General features: G+C 51.0%; 1 protein-coding gene across 2 annotated transcripts in view; it reads right to left on the bottom strand.

Annotated features, from left to right (window-relative positions):
* ptchd4 (patched domain containing 4) overlaps positions 1-16,598 on the bottom strand; it is a 208,986-nt gene that overhangs the window by 164,268 nt on the left and 28,120 nt on the right. For both annotated transcript variants that reach the window (XM_072499134.1, XM_072499135.1), the window contains exon 2: positions 271-748. In XM_072499134.1, coding sequence (XP_072355235.1) covers positions 271-748 — 478 coding nt within the window. The remainder of the gene's footprint in view (positions 1-270; positions 749-16,598) is intronic.

Raw genomic sequence — 16,598 nt, 5'->3', positions numbered from 1 at the left:
AGTTTTCCCATTATCTAATCTTTCTTCATCAATGGGTTCTCTATCTGTCAGCCTGAATTTAGTCTAGTAGTTCAAAGGTTTTTCTGTAAAATGCATATGCTCAAACATTCGTAGAAATAAGCAACATAATTCCAATACAGTTAATGCAGCTTTGTTATGTTTTTATCATATTCATTATAAAGGAGATATAAGTTTCAAAAATGTACCCTTGAAAATGCACACTCTGAAACTATCGTTTAGTAAAGAGAGAAGTTTTGGAGCAATAATTACCCATGGCAAAGAAAGGGATTCCCAGTAGAGTGGAGTTGTATTTGCCATCAGTGCTGATGAATATCCCTGCTGCAGTGACAGTGGAAAGGCAGATTGTGATAACTCCGAGCAGTCCCAGGAAGGGTTTGCTGCGGAGGCAGTCCCTCATTGCGCTGGTGAGAGTGGCAGCAATCAGAACCAACACTAGACTCACCACCACCTCAGTCCTGGCCACAGTATTTGTCTTATAGAAGTCCTTCCACAGACCAGAAGATGTCAGGGGGTACAGCTGCAGATCACTATGCTCCTGTTGAAATTTAAGCATGAGCTGGCAGAATTCAGCTTCCCATTTCTCTGCAACATCTTGTAAGGCAGACCCGTAGCTTTGCAGGTAGTAGGTGATCTGTACTGCGCTGGCTGATTTAACCTGGTGTTCTCTACTGTTGGGGATGAAGATCACTCCTCCAAGTTGATGTCCGATAAAAGTCAGCCTACCGTCCTTTAATGATAAAATGATTATGTTCATATTAACTTACAGTTCACAAAAAAGATTGTACAATTTTTCATTAAATATATTAGAGCTAAACCATGCAGTATTATACCACTAATAAAACCTGATAAGCATTTAATGTTGTCATGCTGAAAATAAAAATAATCAGAATAATTCCTGTTGTTTAGAAAGATGATCAATTCTGACTACACAGATCAGTGAACTGCCATTATGATCTTACTTTCACCAATGGGGTGCCAAGCTATAATTGGAATATATCTTTGGTAGACTCAATGTCATTGGGGAATTGATAAGCAGTCGAAGGAGCACTCAGCAAGTTGTCAGACTGTTGAACTCAGACTGCTTCTACCCCATAAGCTCACCATTGAGTGATAAGGTTTCATGCTGACATTCCTTATGATTCCACTGGGTAGGCTCTCTGGTAGTGTGTAAATGGCATGAACACCGACTTGCATTATGAAACATGGTTTTGTCCCAGCAATTTGATTGAAGTGAAAAGCAAATGGGCATATGGAATTCCTATCCTACCACACTTGCAGCGGCCAAGTTGGACCTCTACTTTATGTGCAGAGAAAATACTTTATTTGCAGTGAGAGTTTAGGATCTGGAATGTCTTTCCCGAGAGTGTGGTGGAGGCAGATTGTCAAAAGGCAATTGGCCTTATACCTGAAGAGGGAAACAAAATACAGGGCCATAGGAAAGGACGGGTTAGCTGAGCAGCTGGCTTAGATATGACAGGCTGAATGACCTCCTTCTGTGTTGTAACTATTTTACATTTCTACCTGGTGTCGTATTTGACTCCAAGGTAACCCTCCACTCACATATTAACATCATCACTAAGATACCCTATGTCCACTTCAATAACATCACTTTACTCTGTCCTGCCTTAGCTTATCTGACACCAAAACCCTTATCTATGCCTTTGTTCCCCCCAGATTTGATTATTCCAAAACATTCCTGGAAGGCCTCTTATGCTCTACCCTCTGTAGATATGTGGACATCCAAATCTTTTTTGTCCATTGTGGTGATCCACTGTAATGGGAGGTGTAAGGTAGGACCTGCACTACAGGTTCACTGGTAGCTCCTGCAGGCTGGCTCGCCCAGGGAGAACTGTATAAATATGCATGACCTCCAGTGCCCTGCCATTTCGCCAGCTGCAGCAGGAGGCCACACATCTGACTGTAATAAAGCCACAGTTGTACCCAACTTTAGTCTTTGTGCAATTGATCGTGCAACAATTTATTACAGTCAGATTTTCCACAGAATGGATATCCGAATTAAGCCCGATCGCCTGCAGCTGGATCCTCACTCGCCCAACGCCACAAAAGACTTTACTCACTGGCTAGCATGTTTCGAGGCTTACATCAACGCGGCGGACCCCGCACCAACAGAGGCTCAGAAGATAAACGTCCTGTACTCCAGACTGAGCTCCAGCGTGTTCCCGTTGATCCAAGATGCCACGACTTACACAAAAGCAATGCAACTTCTCAAAGAACACTACACACAGAAGGCGAACACGCTCTTCGCCAGGCATGTACTTGCCACCCGCTCGCAACTACCTGGTGAGTCCATCGAAGACTTCTAGCGGGCCCTAATTCCACTTGTCCAGGACTGTGACTGTCAGGCCATCACGTCCGCCGAACACGCAAATCTCCTCATGCGTGATACCTTCGTGACGGTGATTGCGTCGGACCGCATCTGAGAATGATTGCTGGAAGGGGCCACGCTCGAACTGGCGGAGCCGAAAACCTTGGCGCTTTCCATGACGGTCGCATCCCGTAACGTACAATCGTACCTCTCCCGCCGCGCTGCCCACCATTCTACCCCTTCCTACCCCTCCTGGACCCCGCCGACGGCCTCCTCAGCTGGGGCCCTGCCTTCGCAATACGCCTGCGCCGCACGCCGATCCGCGCACCCCAGGGGTCCCCGCTGCTACTTCTGCGGTCAGCAGAAGCACCCCCACCAACACTGCCCGGCCCGCACTGCAGTTTGTAAAGCCTGCAGTAAAAAGGGCCACTTCGCGGCTGTGTGCCAGGCCCGCGCAGTCGCTGCAATCGTGCCCGCTATCGCCCCCTCCCCCACGCCAGACGCACAATGGGAGCCGCCATCTTCTCCCGACCCCACAATGTACGCACCATGGGCGCCGTCATCTTGTCCCAACCCCTGCAATGTGTGCACCATGGGCGCCGCCATCTTGTCCCGACCCAGCAATGTGCACACCATGGGCGCCGCCATCTTGTTCCCCACAGGGTCCCCGGACATCTCGACATTGGAACCGCACCCACTTGCCACCCAAAGCATCCGATGGCTACCCATAGCTCGCTTCGATGACGCTGGACCAATCTCGCCCGCACAACCTGGCCACCGCGTCGCCGACGGTTAAAATCAATGGCCAAGCGACCTCGTGCCTGCTGGACTCCTGAAGCACCGAAAACTTCGTTCACCGCGATACGGTAAGGCGCTGCTCCCTCGCGGTCCACCCTGCCAATCAAAGGATCTCCCGAGCCTCCGGATCCCACTCCGTCCCGATCCGAGGCTTTTGTACAGTCACCCTCACGGTCCAGGGAGTAGAATTTAGTAACTTCCGCCTTTATGTCCTTCCTAATCTCTGCGCTGCACTCCTGTTGGGCCTGGACTTCCAGTGCAGCCTCCAGAGCCTCACCCTCAAATTCGGCGGGCCCTTACCCCCTCTTACCGTTTGGGGCCTGGCGATCCTCAAGGTCGATCCCCCATCCCTTTTTGCAAATCTAACTGCGGATTGCAAGCCCGTTGCCACTAGGAGCAGACGGTACAGCACCCAGGACAAGACCTTCATCAGGCCCGAAGTCCAGCGGCTGCTTAAGGAGGGTATTATCGAGGCCAGCAACAGCCCCTGGAGAGCCCAAGTGGTAGTGGTTAAAATGGGGGAGAAACACAGGATGGTCGTGGACTACAGCCAGACCATCAATCGGTACACGCAGCTCGACGCGTACCCCCGCCAAGGCATATCTGATATGGTCAATCAGATTGCGCAGTACCGGGTCTTCTCAACAATTGACCTGAAATCCGCCTACCACCAGCTCCCCATCCGGAAGTCGGACCTGCCATACAATGCCTTCGAGGCGGACGGTCACCTCTACCACTTCCTTAGGGTCCCTTTCGGTGTCACAAATGGGGTCTTGGTCTTCCAAAGAGAGATGGAACGAATGGTCGACCAGTACGGTTTGCGGGCCACCTTTCCGTACTTAGATAATGTCACCATCTGCGGCCATGACCAGCAGGACCACGATGCCAACCTCGATAAATTCCTCCGCACTGCCACTCTTCTCAACCTGACCTACAACAAAGAGAAGTGTGTGTTCAGCACGACCCGGTTAGTCATTCTCGGCTATGTAGTCCAAAATGGTCTTCTCGGGCCCAGCTCCGAGCGCATGCGCCCCCTCATTTAACTTCCCTTTCCCCACTGCCCCAAGGCCCTCAAACGCTGCCTGGGGTTCTTTTCCTACTACGCTCAGTGGGTCCCAAACTATGCGGACAAGGCCCGCCCACTCATTCAGTCCACCAAATTCCCCCTTGCGGCCGAGGCACAACATACTTTCGCCCGCATCAGAGCAGACATCGCCAAGGCCGGGATGCGCACAGTGGACGAGTCACTGCCTTTCCAAGTAGAAAGCGACGCTTCAGACGTCGCCCTTGCCGCCACTTTAAACCAGGCAGGCAGACCCCTGGCATTCTTTTCCCGCACCCTTCATGCCTCTGAAATTCGACACTCATCCGTCGAGAAGGCGGCTCAAGCTATCGTTGAAGCTGTGCGGCATTGGAGGCATTACCTGGCCGGTAAGAGATTCACTCTCCTTACGGACTAACGGTCGGTAGCTGTCATCTTCCATAACACACAGCGGGGCAAGATCAAAAGTGATAAAATCTTGCGGTGGAGAATCGAGCTCTCCACCTATAATTACGAGATCTTGTATCGCCCCGGTAAACTCAACGAGCCCCCAGACGCCCTTTCCCGAGGTACATGTGCCAGCGTACAAGTGAACCAACTCCGGGCCCTACACGACAGCCTTGGTCACCCGGGGATCACCCGATTGTACCATCTGGTCAAAGCTCGCAATCTGCCCTACTCCGTCGAGGAAGTAAGGACAGTCACCAGGGACTGCCAGGTCTGTGCGGAATGCAAGCCGCACCTCTACCGGCCAGACCGTGCGCGCCTGGTGAAGGCTTCCCACCCTTTGAACGCCTCAGCGTGGATTTCTAAGGGCCCCTCCCCTCCACCGACCGTAACACATATATTCTCAGTGTGGTCGATGAGTACTCCTGATTCCCCTTCGCTATCCCATGCCCCGATATGACATCTGCCACGGTCATCAAGGCCCTCAGCACCATCTTCGCTCTGTTCGGTTTCCCCGCCTACATCCACAGTGACAGGGGATCCTCATTCATGAGCGATGAGCTGTGTCAGTTCCTGCTCAGCAGGGGTATAGCCTCCAGCAGGACGACCAGCTACAACCCCCGGGGAAACGGGCAAGTAGGACGGGAGAATGGGATGGTTTGGAGGGCCGTCCAGCTGGCCCTACGGTCCAGGAACCTCCCAGCCTCTCGCTGGCAGGAGGTCCTCCCTGACGCTCTACACTCCATCCGGTCACTATTGTGCACCGCCACTAATAACACACCCCATGGACATGTTTTTACCTTCTCCAGGAAGTCCACATCCGGTGTGTCGCTCCCGACGTGGCTCGCTGCTCCAGGACCGGTCCTTCTCCGTATGCACGTCCGACTCCACAAGGCCAGGGTTCACCTGCTCCACGCCAACCCTCAATATGCCTACGTTGAGTTCCCCGACGGCCGCCAAGATACTGTCTCACTCAGGGACCTGGCACCGTCAGGTTCCACCCCAACACCCCCCTCCACCAATACGCCCCCACCCACCTCCCACCGCGCCGCCAATATTGACCCCACCAGACCACTGCCTCCCCCTCCCCTTTTCCGCATAAGAGGATGAAGAGGACTTCTGCATGCTCCCGGAGTTCCCCGATGACTGGCTAGCATCAGCACCGTTACCACCGCCATCAGTGCCACCTCCACCACCGCCAGCACTGACTTCGCCGCCACCGTTACGCCGATCCCAACGAAGCACCAAAGCACCGGACCGGCTGAACCTTTGACGGACTCCGGACCGTCAACATAGACTTTTCTTTCCCTACCGCTGTACATAATTGCACTAATTGTATATAGTTTCACGCCACCCCTGCCGGACTCATTTGTAACAGGGGGTGAATGTGGTGATCCACTATAATAGGAGATGTAAGGTAGGACCTGCACTACAGGTTCGCCGGTAGCTCCTGCCGGCTGGCTCCGTCCAGGGAGAACTGTATAAATATGCATGACCTCCAGTACCCTGCCATTTCGCCAGCTGCAGCAGGAGGCCACACATCTGACTGTAATAAAGCCACAGTTGTACCCAACTTTAGTCTTTGTGCAATTGATCGTGCATCATCCATGACTTTACACACATCAAGTCCAATTCACCTATTACCTCTGAGTTCACCGACCAACATGCACTCCCATTGGCAAATCGTTGATTTTAAAATTCTCATCCTTTTTTTCAAGACCGTCCACAGCGTCACTTTTTCATGTCTCGATAATCTCCTCCAGTCCCACAATCCTCTGTGATATCTGCACTCCTCTAATTCTGGCCTCTTGAATATTTCCGATTTTAATCACTCCACCACTGACAACCATGTCTTCCGTTGTCTTGGCCCTATGCTCTGTGATTCAGTCCCTCTACCTCTCTCTACCTCTCTTGCCTCCTTTAAGATGCTCCTTAAAACCTATTCCTTTGACCAAGCTTTTGGCCGTGTGACCTAATATCGCCTTGTATGGCACTGTGTCATATTTTGTCTTTTGATTCTTCTGTGCAGTGTCCTGCGACACTTTATTAAAGGCACCATATAAATAAAATGTGTTGTTGTTCTCTATATATGTGTATGCACTTTTTATATACAGTTATTTTCTGAATTCCTCCTTGCAAGCATAGAAAGTAGTGTTGATGTTAGTGGACATTCCTCTCTCCACTATTTTAATGAAGGTGTTAGAAAATTTAGTGTGGTAATTCCATCATTAAAATAACAGGTAAATAAATATACAAAATAAATCAATAATCTTTCTGCATATTTTACTACATGTAATTTTAGTTGTGTTTTAGTGAAAGCTATATGCTGGTTATCATAGAATCCCTACAGCGCAGAACAGGCCATTCAGCCCATCAAGACTGCACTGACCCTCTGAAAGAGCGCCCTACTTAGGCCCAGTCCCCTGCCCTATCCCCTTAACCCATCCTGAGCTGCACATCTTTGGACTGTGGGAGGAAACCAGAGCATCAGAAGGAAACATACGCAGACATGGGGAGAAAATGAAAACTCCACATAGCCAGTCACCGAAGACCAGAATTTAACCCGGATCCCTGGCGTTGTGAAGCAGCAGTGCTAACCTCTGTGCTACCGTGCTGCCCTTATGTTGTAAAGATATGTAATGTGCCTTGAAAAACAGTGCTATAATTTCCCATATCATAATTGTAAAGCATTAATATAACAAATATTATCGCTATAATTGTAGATACCATGGATCTGCAGTTAATATGCAGTTCTGTTGACACAGCACATTTTGAAGGTTAACAATAATGTCCTCAGTTGTAGATCTTTTATAATTGGGTTAACAGAAGTGCTACAGCACGCAAGCACAAAATTAACTTTAACTATTGTGACCTTCTCAATGAGACTTTCTCACAGTCTCACCTAAACTGTTTTATTGATGGTGCTGCCAGATTTACCAATTGACAAGCCCAAAATTGCCATGATTTATTATATCGCTCAGACATTTCCAGAGAAATAAGTGTTATCTTTGCTGTCAGTTGATTTTTAAGGGGTCTGGGCTTACAGCTTGATTCTGACACTAAATAGCACTAAATTAGCAATCTCACTCAAAGAGAGAACAACATTGCTGCTGTGGGAAATGAAACTGTGTTACCGTGGTGAAGGAAGGGGTGCTTAGCTAAGGATGGAGTTGAGACACATTAGTTATGACAATGCACGGTATTTGGACCATCAATGTTTCAAGTCACATTTCAGCTCGTTTGTGTTATAGAAGAAGATTTGAGGGTGAAATCCACCCAAAGAATGACAAAGGGCGCGATTCATTTCAAAGTGTAATTTTGAATGAGTTTGGTGGGGTATTTCGCATTGGCAGGGTTGCCGAGATCATGGCCTGTATTCAACCGCACTTAGTCACAAAAATGAGTCCCCGCGTGAATCTCGTCCTTCCTGGCTTTCTTGTCGTCTAATTCACCTGGCTCTCACCTCAGCTGCTCGCTGCTAACAGTGGGGAGCTCATTTTAAATGCTCCCTCACCACTCACTCCAAGTCAACAATCGAGGATGACAGTGCGCAGACCTGCTCCTCGCTTTGGGGATGTCAACCAGACCAGGCTTCTCAACACCATCGATGAGAGGTGAGGTACCATGTTCCCCCGAGGGGGTCGGCGAACCAGCAGCAGGGTCAGCAATGCTGTGTAGGGGGCAGTGGCAGCTGCAGTGAGTGCGGGCAGCATTACCAGGAGGACTATCGTCCAATGTCGTAAGAAGACAAATGACCTCCAATGAGCGGCAAGGGTAGATTGCCATCTGTTTCCTGGCATCAGTTCCATCTGCCACCCCTCAAATTCCCCTCCAGTCGACTGGCTGACACCTCGCACTCTCAATATCTTATCATCAAGCTTGTTCCTCAGAACATCCTGACGCCCACCAGCGCAACTCCTCATGTCTCGGTGTGGTGCCCACACATGACACGACCTGACCAATCAAGCGTACAGCCTACAATGTCCTCTCTTTGCCCCACAGGAGAAGATAGGCCAGAATAAGAAGAAAAGGGTGAAGACGGGGGAGGGGAGGAGAGGGATGCCGGAGATCGCAGTCCTCACTCCCTATGAGGAATGGCCGCTGTAGATGGCAGGGTTGCCCGATGAGACAAAAAGAGAGGTTGGTCTGCACCAGAGAAGTGAGGATCTCCTGCCCCTTCACCCAGATCATCTGCCCTAAGTGAGTTGTTTGTGTCCCATAAAATTAACCTTTCCGTTTCACTGACCACATGTCTATTTTCTTGCAGGATCTCCATCTGAGAAGCTGGGCCATCTGGAGTTGGACTCCCCCCGACCGCCACCCAAGTGAACACTTCGGAGGAGAACTCCAGGGAGAACATCGGTGATGTGTCACAAATATCACCCGTATCTTCCACCAGCACAGAGATACACATGGGCGACATTAGTACACAGCTTTGGGAGCACTATCTGGTGAGCACCACACTGCTGCTGATGCATATCAGATGGAGGCAGGAACATCCAAGGGAGACAACAGTCAGAGGTCTGCACACAGCTGTGTCCCAACGAGATGCCGAGTCTCAGGTCAAGGTTCTCCCAGAGCTGATGCAGATGACAGGCCAGAACCGTGAGATTCAGGAAGGGGTGTCAGTAATATTCCAGAGACTACAAGGCTGATTAGGGGACTCCGAAAGCCTTCAGGTGCAGGAGATGATACCAATAATGTATGGCACCCAGACCAACACTGCTAGGGTTTCGACCGTACTGGAAAGCCTCGAGCACGACGTCCATGCCTTGAGTGATAGTGTCCAAAGCATGGCTTAGTCTGTGACGACCATGATAGAGGGCCTTGATATCATGTCCCAGTTAATGATAACATGTCCCAGACACAGGTGGACATTGCTGAGGCACTCCAGGGAATGGCCCAGTTACTGAGGACCATCGGTGAAGATGTCAACATCATTGTGCAGACAATCAGCCTTCAGGACTGGCAAAGCCAGATGACTCAGAGGCTTTTATAGATCACTCCAGCTGCCCTACTGTCCCATGGAGTCACCCAGGGCCTCAGGGAGGAAGAAACACTGGAGCCCAACACGGGACCTACCACCAAGTAGACTATGGTGGTCTTCAGTTCTATGAATCCCCCCCTTCAGACACCGGTGCATCTCAAGGGCAATGGGCAGAACAGGGTAAGTCGGCAGGGGCCCTCCAGTTCCAGGCCCTCCAGAGAACATCCACCAAGGGCATCAAAAGTCACAGGGTGGGGAAAGCAGCAGGCTGCGTCTACCTCTAATGTGCATCCTGGGAACACGCCTAGACATAGCACTAGACCACAAAAGAAGAGTGAGGAGCACTGAGAGGTGAGGTCACTGTCTGTAGCTGGGGGGAATGGAAATCTGTAATATTAAAATGTTCACTCTTAAGACATGTCACATCTGATAGACATGAAGTCCCTGTCACGTTAATCTTCACAGCTGGCCTGCCCGCACCCCTGACTCTATCTCCTCCAGCCATGCCCCCGCCCTCCCCAGCATAGTTGTCCAAGATTAAAAGCCCCCAATGCAGTCTCGTCATGAGGATGAGCTTGAGAGCACTGCAGTCAAACTTCATCAGATCCCCCGGAGCACCAGAGCTTTCCTCACAGTGAGTGATCATCACTCTCCTCCCTTTGATAGTGATCTGCGGACAGTACCAACACTCTGGAGTGATGTTACATGGACCCTTAGAGGGTGGAACAGGGTGGTCGGGGAGGGGTGGTGGAAGTAGGGGGTGGATTGGAGGGGAATGTGGGGGAAATATAGTGGTGGGATACGGTGGGGGATGGGGGAGATGTTGAGCTGATGATCACAGCCTTGTCCTACGAGAAGCTGGAGTTGATGATGGCCCCCTTGTTCCTCTTGGAATGTCGGATCCTTGCCTGAGCCTGTTCTCCATCCTCCAGCTTCTCTTCAAGGTCATTCTCCAACCCCTCCTGGTCTGCCTCCTCCTCCTTGTCCTCCTCCTCAGACAAGGCCGCAGGTCCCTCCACCTCCTCCTCAGACAAGATCACATGTCCCTCCGCCTCCTCCTCAGACAAGATCACATGTCCCTCCGCCTCCTCCTCAGACAAGGCCACATGTCCCTCCACCTCTTCTCCTCAGACAAGGCCACATGTCCCTCCACCTCTGCTCCTCAGACAAGGCCACATGTCCCTTCACCTCTCCTCCTCAGACAAGGCCACATGTCCCTCCACCTCTGTTCCTCCTCCTCCAGCATGTCGCACCGCTACAGTGCCAGATTGTGGAGAGTACAACGGTCCACCACAAAATGGGAGACCCTCTGAGATGTGTACTGCAGGGCACCACCAGAGTGGTCCAGGCATCTGAATCGCATTTCCAGTAGATCAATGCACTGCTCAATGTCCTGCCATCCAAGGGTGATCCTCGAAGACACCGGGGGTCTCCCCCCAGGATGTTGCTTCCACGCACATTTCCGGGGAAGCCAGCACACACGTGCATGATTCTGAAGTGGTGGTCGCACATGATCTGAACATTCAGGGAGTGGACCCCCTTTCTTGTAAGATAGGGTACACCCTGATGCCTCGGTGCTCACAGGGAAACATGCATGCCACCAATTGTCCCCTGGACTTGGGGCATCCCAGCAATGGCGGTGAAACCTGCAGCCTGGGCAGCTTGGTGGGCCTGGTCCAGGTCGAAGGCGATATAACCTGATGCCCAGGCATACAAAGCATCCGCCACCACCCGAATGCACCTGTGGGTGGATGACCCACAGGTCTCCGCTTAAGTACTGGAATGACCTCGCGGCATGGAGGTAAGGGCTGCAGTGACGTTCAAGGCCACCGGGAGTGGGTGTCCTCCTCCATAGGTGCTATGTCCACGAGGATGTGGCACCAATGCCGTACTGTATCCTTGTTGAGACACAGTCTCCTGCGGCATATGCTGTCTGTCAGCTCATGAAAGGATCAACAATGCTTGTACACTTTGGGCCTTCGCTGGCTTTCCCTTCTGGCCCCCTCCTTAGCCTGAAGGGCGGCTCGGTCTTCAGGGTGTGCAGCAGCCCTCAGACATGGAGTGCTGCCTCCAGCCTGTGTTGCTGTTGCGTCTGTCCGCCTCACCTGCCACCAGCACAGCGAGGGCAGCCTCCGCGGGATCCACGCCAGCAAACATGTTTTTGTCTGGAAAGAATTGGAGAAGGAGAGAGTCTGACAATCAGTTAGGGCTTCCATCCTGGGACCCTATTAGCCCCAAAGCCTCCCCTACCCTTATGTGTCATGCCCTCTTTCAGCAAGCCAGTTCTGCTGGCAAACCTTGCTCTGCACACTCACCCCCGGCCACATCAGGTATCCCTAGACCACAGACCTCTGCCGGGAACATTAAGGAGACCGTACTCAGCTGCCCTCCGGTCATCCACACAGTTACCCTTTGGCTGCGAGACAATCCTCAGTGGTGAAGCCCAGCTCTTTAGTGTTTGATTGTTGGCAGCTGTTGCTATGTCCTGAGTTCTTAGCGTTCAGACATACTATTCAGGCATTGAAGGTTTCTGGACATGCAGTGTGCTAATCATCCTCTTAGACACGGATGACACCTGTTCCTTCAAGGAGGCACTTGAGAGTTAAGGGCCGGGATTCTCTGAAATCCCGGCTAAGTGTTGACGCCGGAATCAAAACCGCGCGCGAGCAATTTAAGGTTGTTCACCGGGCTCACATGACAGTGGCCCGGATTAGCTGATTCTTTGGGGTGGAGGACAGGTGCGCAAAATGTGCGGGAGGACCGGCGAACCATGTCCACATGTTCAGGGGATTTTGGCAGGGGTTTGCGGGACGTCATGTCCACGGTGTTAAAAACAAGGATGGCGCTGAGTCCAGAGGTGGCGATTTTTGGGAGGGACTCAAAGCCCCCGAACCTGGCTATCGGACGTGGCTAGCTTTCTCTGTTTGGAGAAAATCAAGTTCGGCTTGAGAGGGTCACTGTTAGGGTTCACCCGGAGGTGGCAACCATTTGTCGACTTCTTTGCGGAAAATTAATTGTCAGCAAATGGCTTTTGCACTATGTTTATGTTTTCATGGATATTGCTTATTTTGTTGTTACTACACCAAAAATACCTCAATAAAATGCTTATTAAAAAAAAAACCGCTCGAGTGACGCTGGCGTCAACGGGGGCTAGTACAGCGCCGGAGTGCTGTGCGCTCGAAAGCCTGCGCGCCACGGCCGGTGCATGTCCGCGCACGTGCACCGTGGCCAGCGCGGGTCCATGCATGCTCATGCCATGGCCGGCGCGGGTCCGCGCATGCGCGTGGGTTGCCATCTCCGCGCCGGCCCCCGGGCAATATGGAGGGGCCCTACAGGGACCCAGCGCAGAGGAACATAGGCCCCCCCCCCCCGGAATTAGCCTGCCCACCGATCGGTAGGCCCCAATCGCGGGCCTGGCTATCGTGGAGGCCCCGCCCCCGGAGTCGGATCCCCCCCCCCCCCCCTTCCACCAGGACGGCCCCCGCAGCCAGAGCTCCGAGGTCTTGCCGGGTAGGACCATACGTAATCCATGCCGGTGGGACTCGGCAGAACTCGGCGGGCACACGGCCCGTCGAGTGCAGAGAATCGCTGGGGGGCCGCTTTTAACATCCCCTGACCGGCGCGGCGGCAACCCCGCATGCGCGATTGCCGCTGATTCTCCAGTCGCCGGAGAATCGGCGGCCCGGCACCGGAGCGTGTGGTGCAATTCTCGCGCCTCCCCCCCCCCCGCCCCCCCGCCGATTCTCCGACCCGGCGAGGGATCGGAGAATCCAGGCCAAGGAGTGTAAAGTGCTCTCACAACTGACAAGGCTAATCCCGCATTTGAAAAGCCATCAGCTGTTTAAAGGGAGTAAAATTGACTGTCAGGATAGGAGCCACAGCAGGACTGTCCTGGAAGTGTTTAGGAGGACAGACAGGCTGCAGCAGGTCCCTGTCATGGGTCTCCACAATATTTAAAGATGGCTTGAAGGCCTCATATACACAATGCCCACAGCCCCCCACTCTCCCAGGCCTAGGGGTGACCCCCTGGACCTGGACCGCTCCAGCCCCCCTAAAACCCCCAACTATACTGAAGAAGCCCCCCCACTCCCCCGAGCACTGGCACAGCAGCTCCAGTGCCCTGAAGCGGCATGTGGAAAATGGAATTGGCTGCTTACCTCGTCACTTCCCCAAAGTAGCCGTTGCGCCAGCTTCACATTTTTGAAAAGGAGTACTAAACTTCCGCTGGGGAGTCAGGTAACTCCCTGGAGGCTGCTGCGTTTGACTTCAATCTGGTTAATGAGACTGAAATGAATCCAAATTCGGGTTAATGATATTCTCACCATTGTTGGGCGAGATCTGGAACTCGCCATTGTGAACGTGCCAAGTGAATTGCAAACTGGATCGCAATTCTCGATTTTGCCCTCTCCCGCCATTCACACGTTGTGCCCCGATCCGCGCTGGACACAATGCGGTCACTGAATCGTGCCCAAAATGTAATTTTGGGTGAGTTTGATGGGCTGATTCCTGCCAGCTTTTTGGATGATTTCCAGACCTGGATTGACCCACAATTGATCATTTTTCTGGGACTTCAATTTTTTTTCTACATTGGGGAACTAAAGCCGCCAGCCAAACTGGCTCCTCAGAGATTGGGGCCCTGTTTTAAAAGGGTACACCAATCTCAAAGTGAGCTTTAGCCATCCCCACACCCCCCACCATGGATAATGCGACTGCCTGCAGAAATAGACAACACCACCAACCCTTGACCTCTGAGGGGCTACCTGCCCCCATCAATAAATGTGAGCGTGAGCCACCCCATCAATCCTAGAGGGCATTGGGGCCCCCTCACCTTTATGGCCCTTTCAGTAACCCCCCTTTCAGGACCCCGCTCCTTCACTTCCCCAACCTTCATGTTGCCCGTGGGTCAGGTGACTCACATGCAGTTTTGCGCTCGGTGCAAAGCCCATTTTGGGCCTCACCCATGATGCTCCTGGCACAACGGGATCAGCACCTGGCACAACGCAGTGGGAAAATCATGCCCCAACTTTCTCGTTAGGATTAATTGTCCATTGATCAGAATAGTTGAAAATATGAGTGCAACATGTCAACCAGGTGTTGCAGCGACAAATATTTTTATCTCAGTCAGTATGGTGTATAAGGAGCTAAGAAAGCAGCTTTACTCAAAGAAAGAACATCCCAATTTAAATTGATACAATTATTACCCACTTTAGTCAATTTGGTTGTGATTAAAGTCCATGCGAGAGTTCAAGCTACTTCGTTCAAATGCAAACCTTTTGAAGGAGCGTTCAAAATTATGTCTGATGTGTGTTTTATTGGCCATGTATATAAATTAAATTGATTGTCAAAAACCTTCAAGGATCCACAATCAAGCTTAAGAGTGTGAAAAAGCTGTTACGTATGGAAACTACTTATATCATGGATCAGCTTTGAACTATTTATTATTTTGTGTACCGAAAGAAACTTAGAGCAGAATTTTACACTCCACTGCAAGCAGATTTGTAGGTGAGGGTGCTCGCAAAATGCTATGGCCATCTTGTCTGGCACCCACCCGTCTGCCAAGGTCCCCGGCACATCCCTACAAGCAAGGGTGTGGAGAGAGATTGGGCAGCCCATCCAACAATCTGCAAATTGGCCAATTTATGGCCACTTGCTGTTTCTGCTGCTATTTAATGGGTGGTTAACTATGACAGGTGACAGATCAGAGACCCAGCAGGTAACCCAGCTTGGACCTCGGGGAGAAGAATAGGAGGTGCCTCCTTTACAATCCCGTTTTGTTAGGAGCTACCCCTCCAACCCCAGAGGCTGAAAACATAATCTTTTCCCTCCCCCTGCACTACCCACATCACCCCCAATCATCGGTGACAGGCTCTGAGGCAGGGGTGACAAAGTAGGCATGACCCCTCCAAAAATACGACTGGTGTTACGAAATCTATACCTCTCTGGCTGTCTAGAGGAATACAGGGGAAGATCAAACAGAAAAACAAAGTGTACGACAGGCACAAAGAGTAAGCATTGCAGATAGCCTAGGACGTGCAGGAAAAAGGTAAGAAAGGAAATAGCAAAATCAAAGAGAGACCATGAAGAATGATTAACAAGTAAAGTTAAAGTAAACTCAAAGATATTTTCCAATATATTAATGGTAAAAGTGGGACAAAGTTAAGAAAAAAGTGGGACACATCAGAGCTGAAGAAGGGAGCTTGTGTGTAGATGACTGTGGAAAGTGTTTTAAATGAATATTTTGTCTCCATGTAGTAGTCCAGGAGGAACACTCTGAGATATTGGATGCAATAACCACAAAGGATTTTCAGAGTACCCCATTATTATTTTCCAATTTAGGGTCAATTTAGCATGGCCAATCCACCTACCATGCACATCTTTGGGTTGTGGGGTTGAGACCCACGCAGACACGTGGATAATGTGCAAACTCCACATGGATAATGTGCAAACTCCACATGGACAGTGACCCTGGGCGGGGATTGAACCCGGGTCTCGGCGCTGCAAGGCAACAGTGCTACCTACTGAGCCACCTTGCTGTAATTCGAAAATCATAAACAGAGTGGAAGTACTCAAAGAGTTGGAATCCTTGAAAGTTGATAAGTCACCAGGACCAGATGGACTGTCTCCAAGTCAACTGAAGGAGGTCAATGAGGAGATAGCAGATGTTCCGAGAATGATTTTGCAATCCTCAGTAGATACTCGGGAGGTACTGGAGGACTGGAGAAATGCAAATGTGGTTCCATTGTTTAAAAAAGGATCGAAGGAAATGCCAAACAATTATAGGCCAGCTAGTCTTACGTTGGGGATGGGCAAATTAGTAGAATCAATCCTGAGAGGTAGGATTAACTGTCACATGGAAAGGGACGGACTGGGCTGGGATAGTCAGCATGGATTTGTTAAAGGAAGGTATTGCCTCACAAATTTGATTGATTTATTTGAGGAAGGGACAAAAGGGTTGATGAAGGTGGGACAGTGGATGT

This window comes from Scyliorhinus torazame, chromosome 4 (assembly GCF_047496885.1).
Source record: "Scyliorhinus torazame isolate Kashiwa2021f chromosome 4, sScyTor2.1, whole genome shotgun sequence".
NCBI classification, from domain to species: domain Eukaryota; kingdom Metazoa; phylum Chordata; class Chondrichthyes; order Carcharhiniformes; family Scyliorhinidae; genus Scyliorhinus; species Scyliorhinus torazame.
Note: the sequence above shows the minus strand (reverse complement) of the source record. Positions and strands in the feature narration are given on the sequence as shown.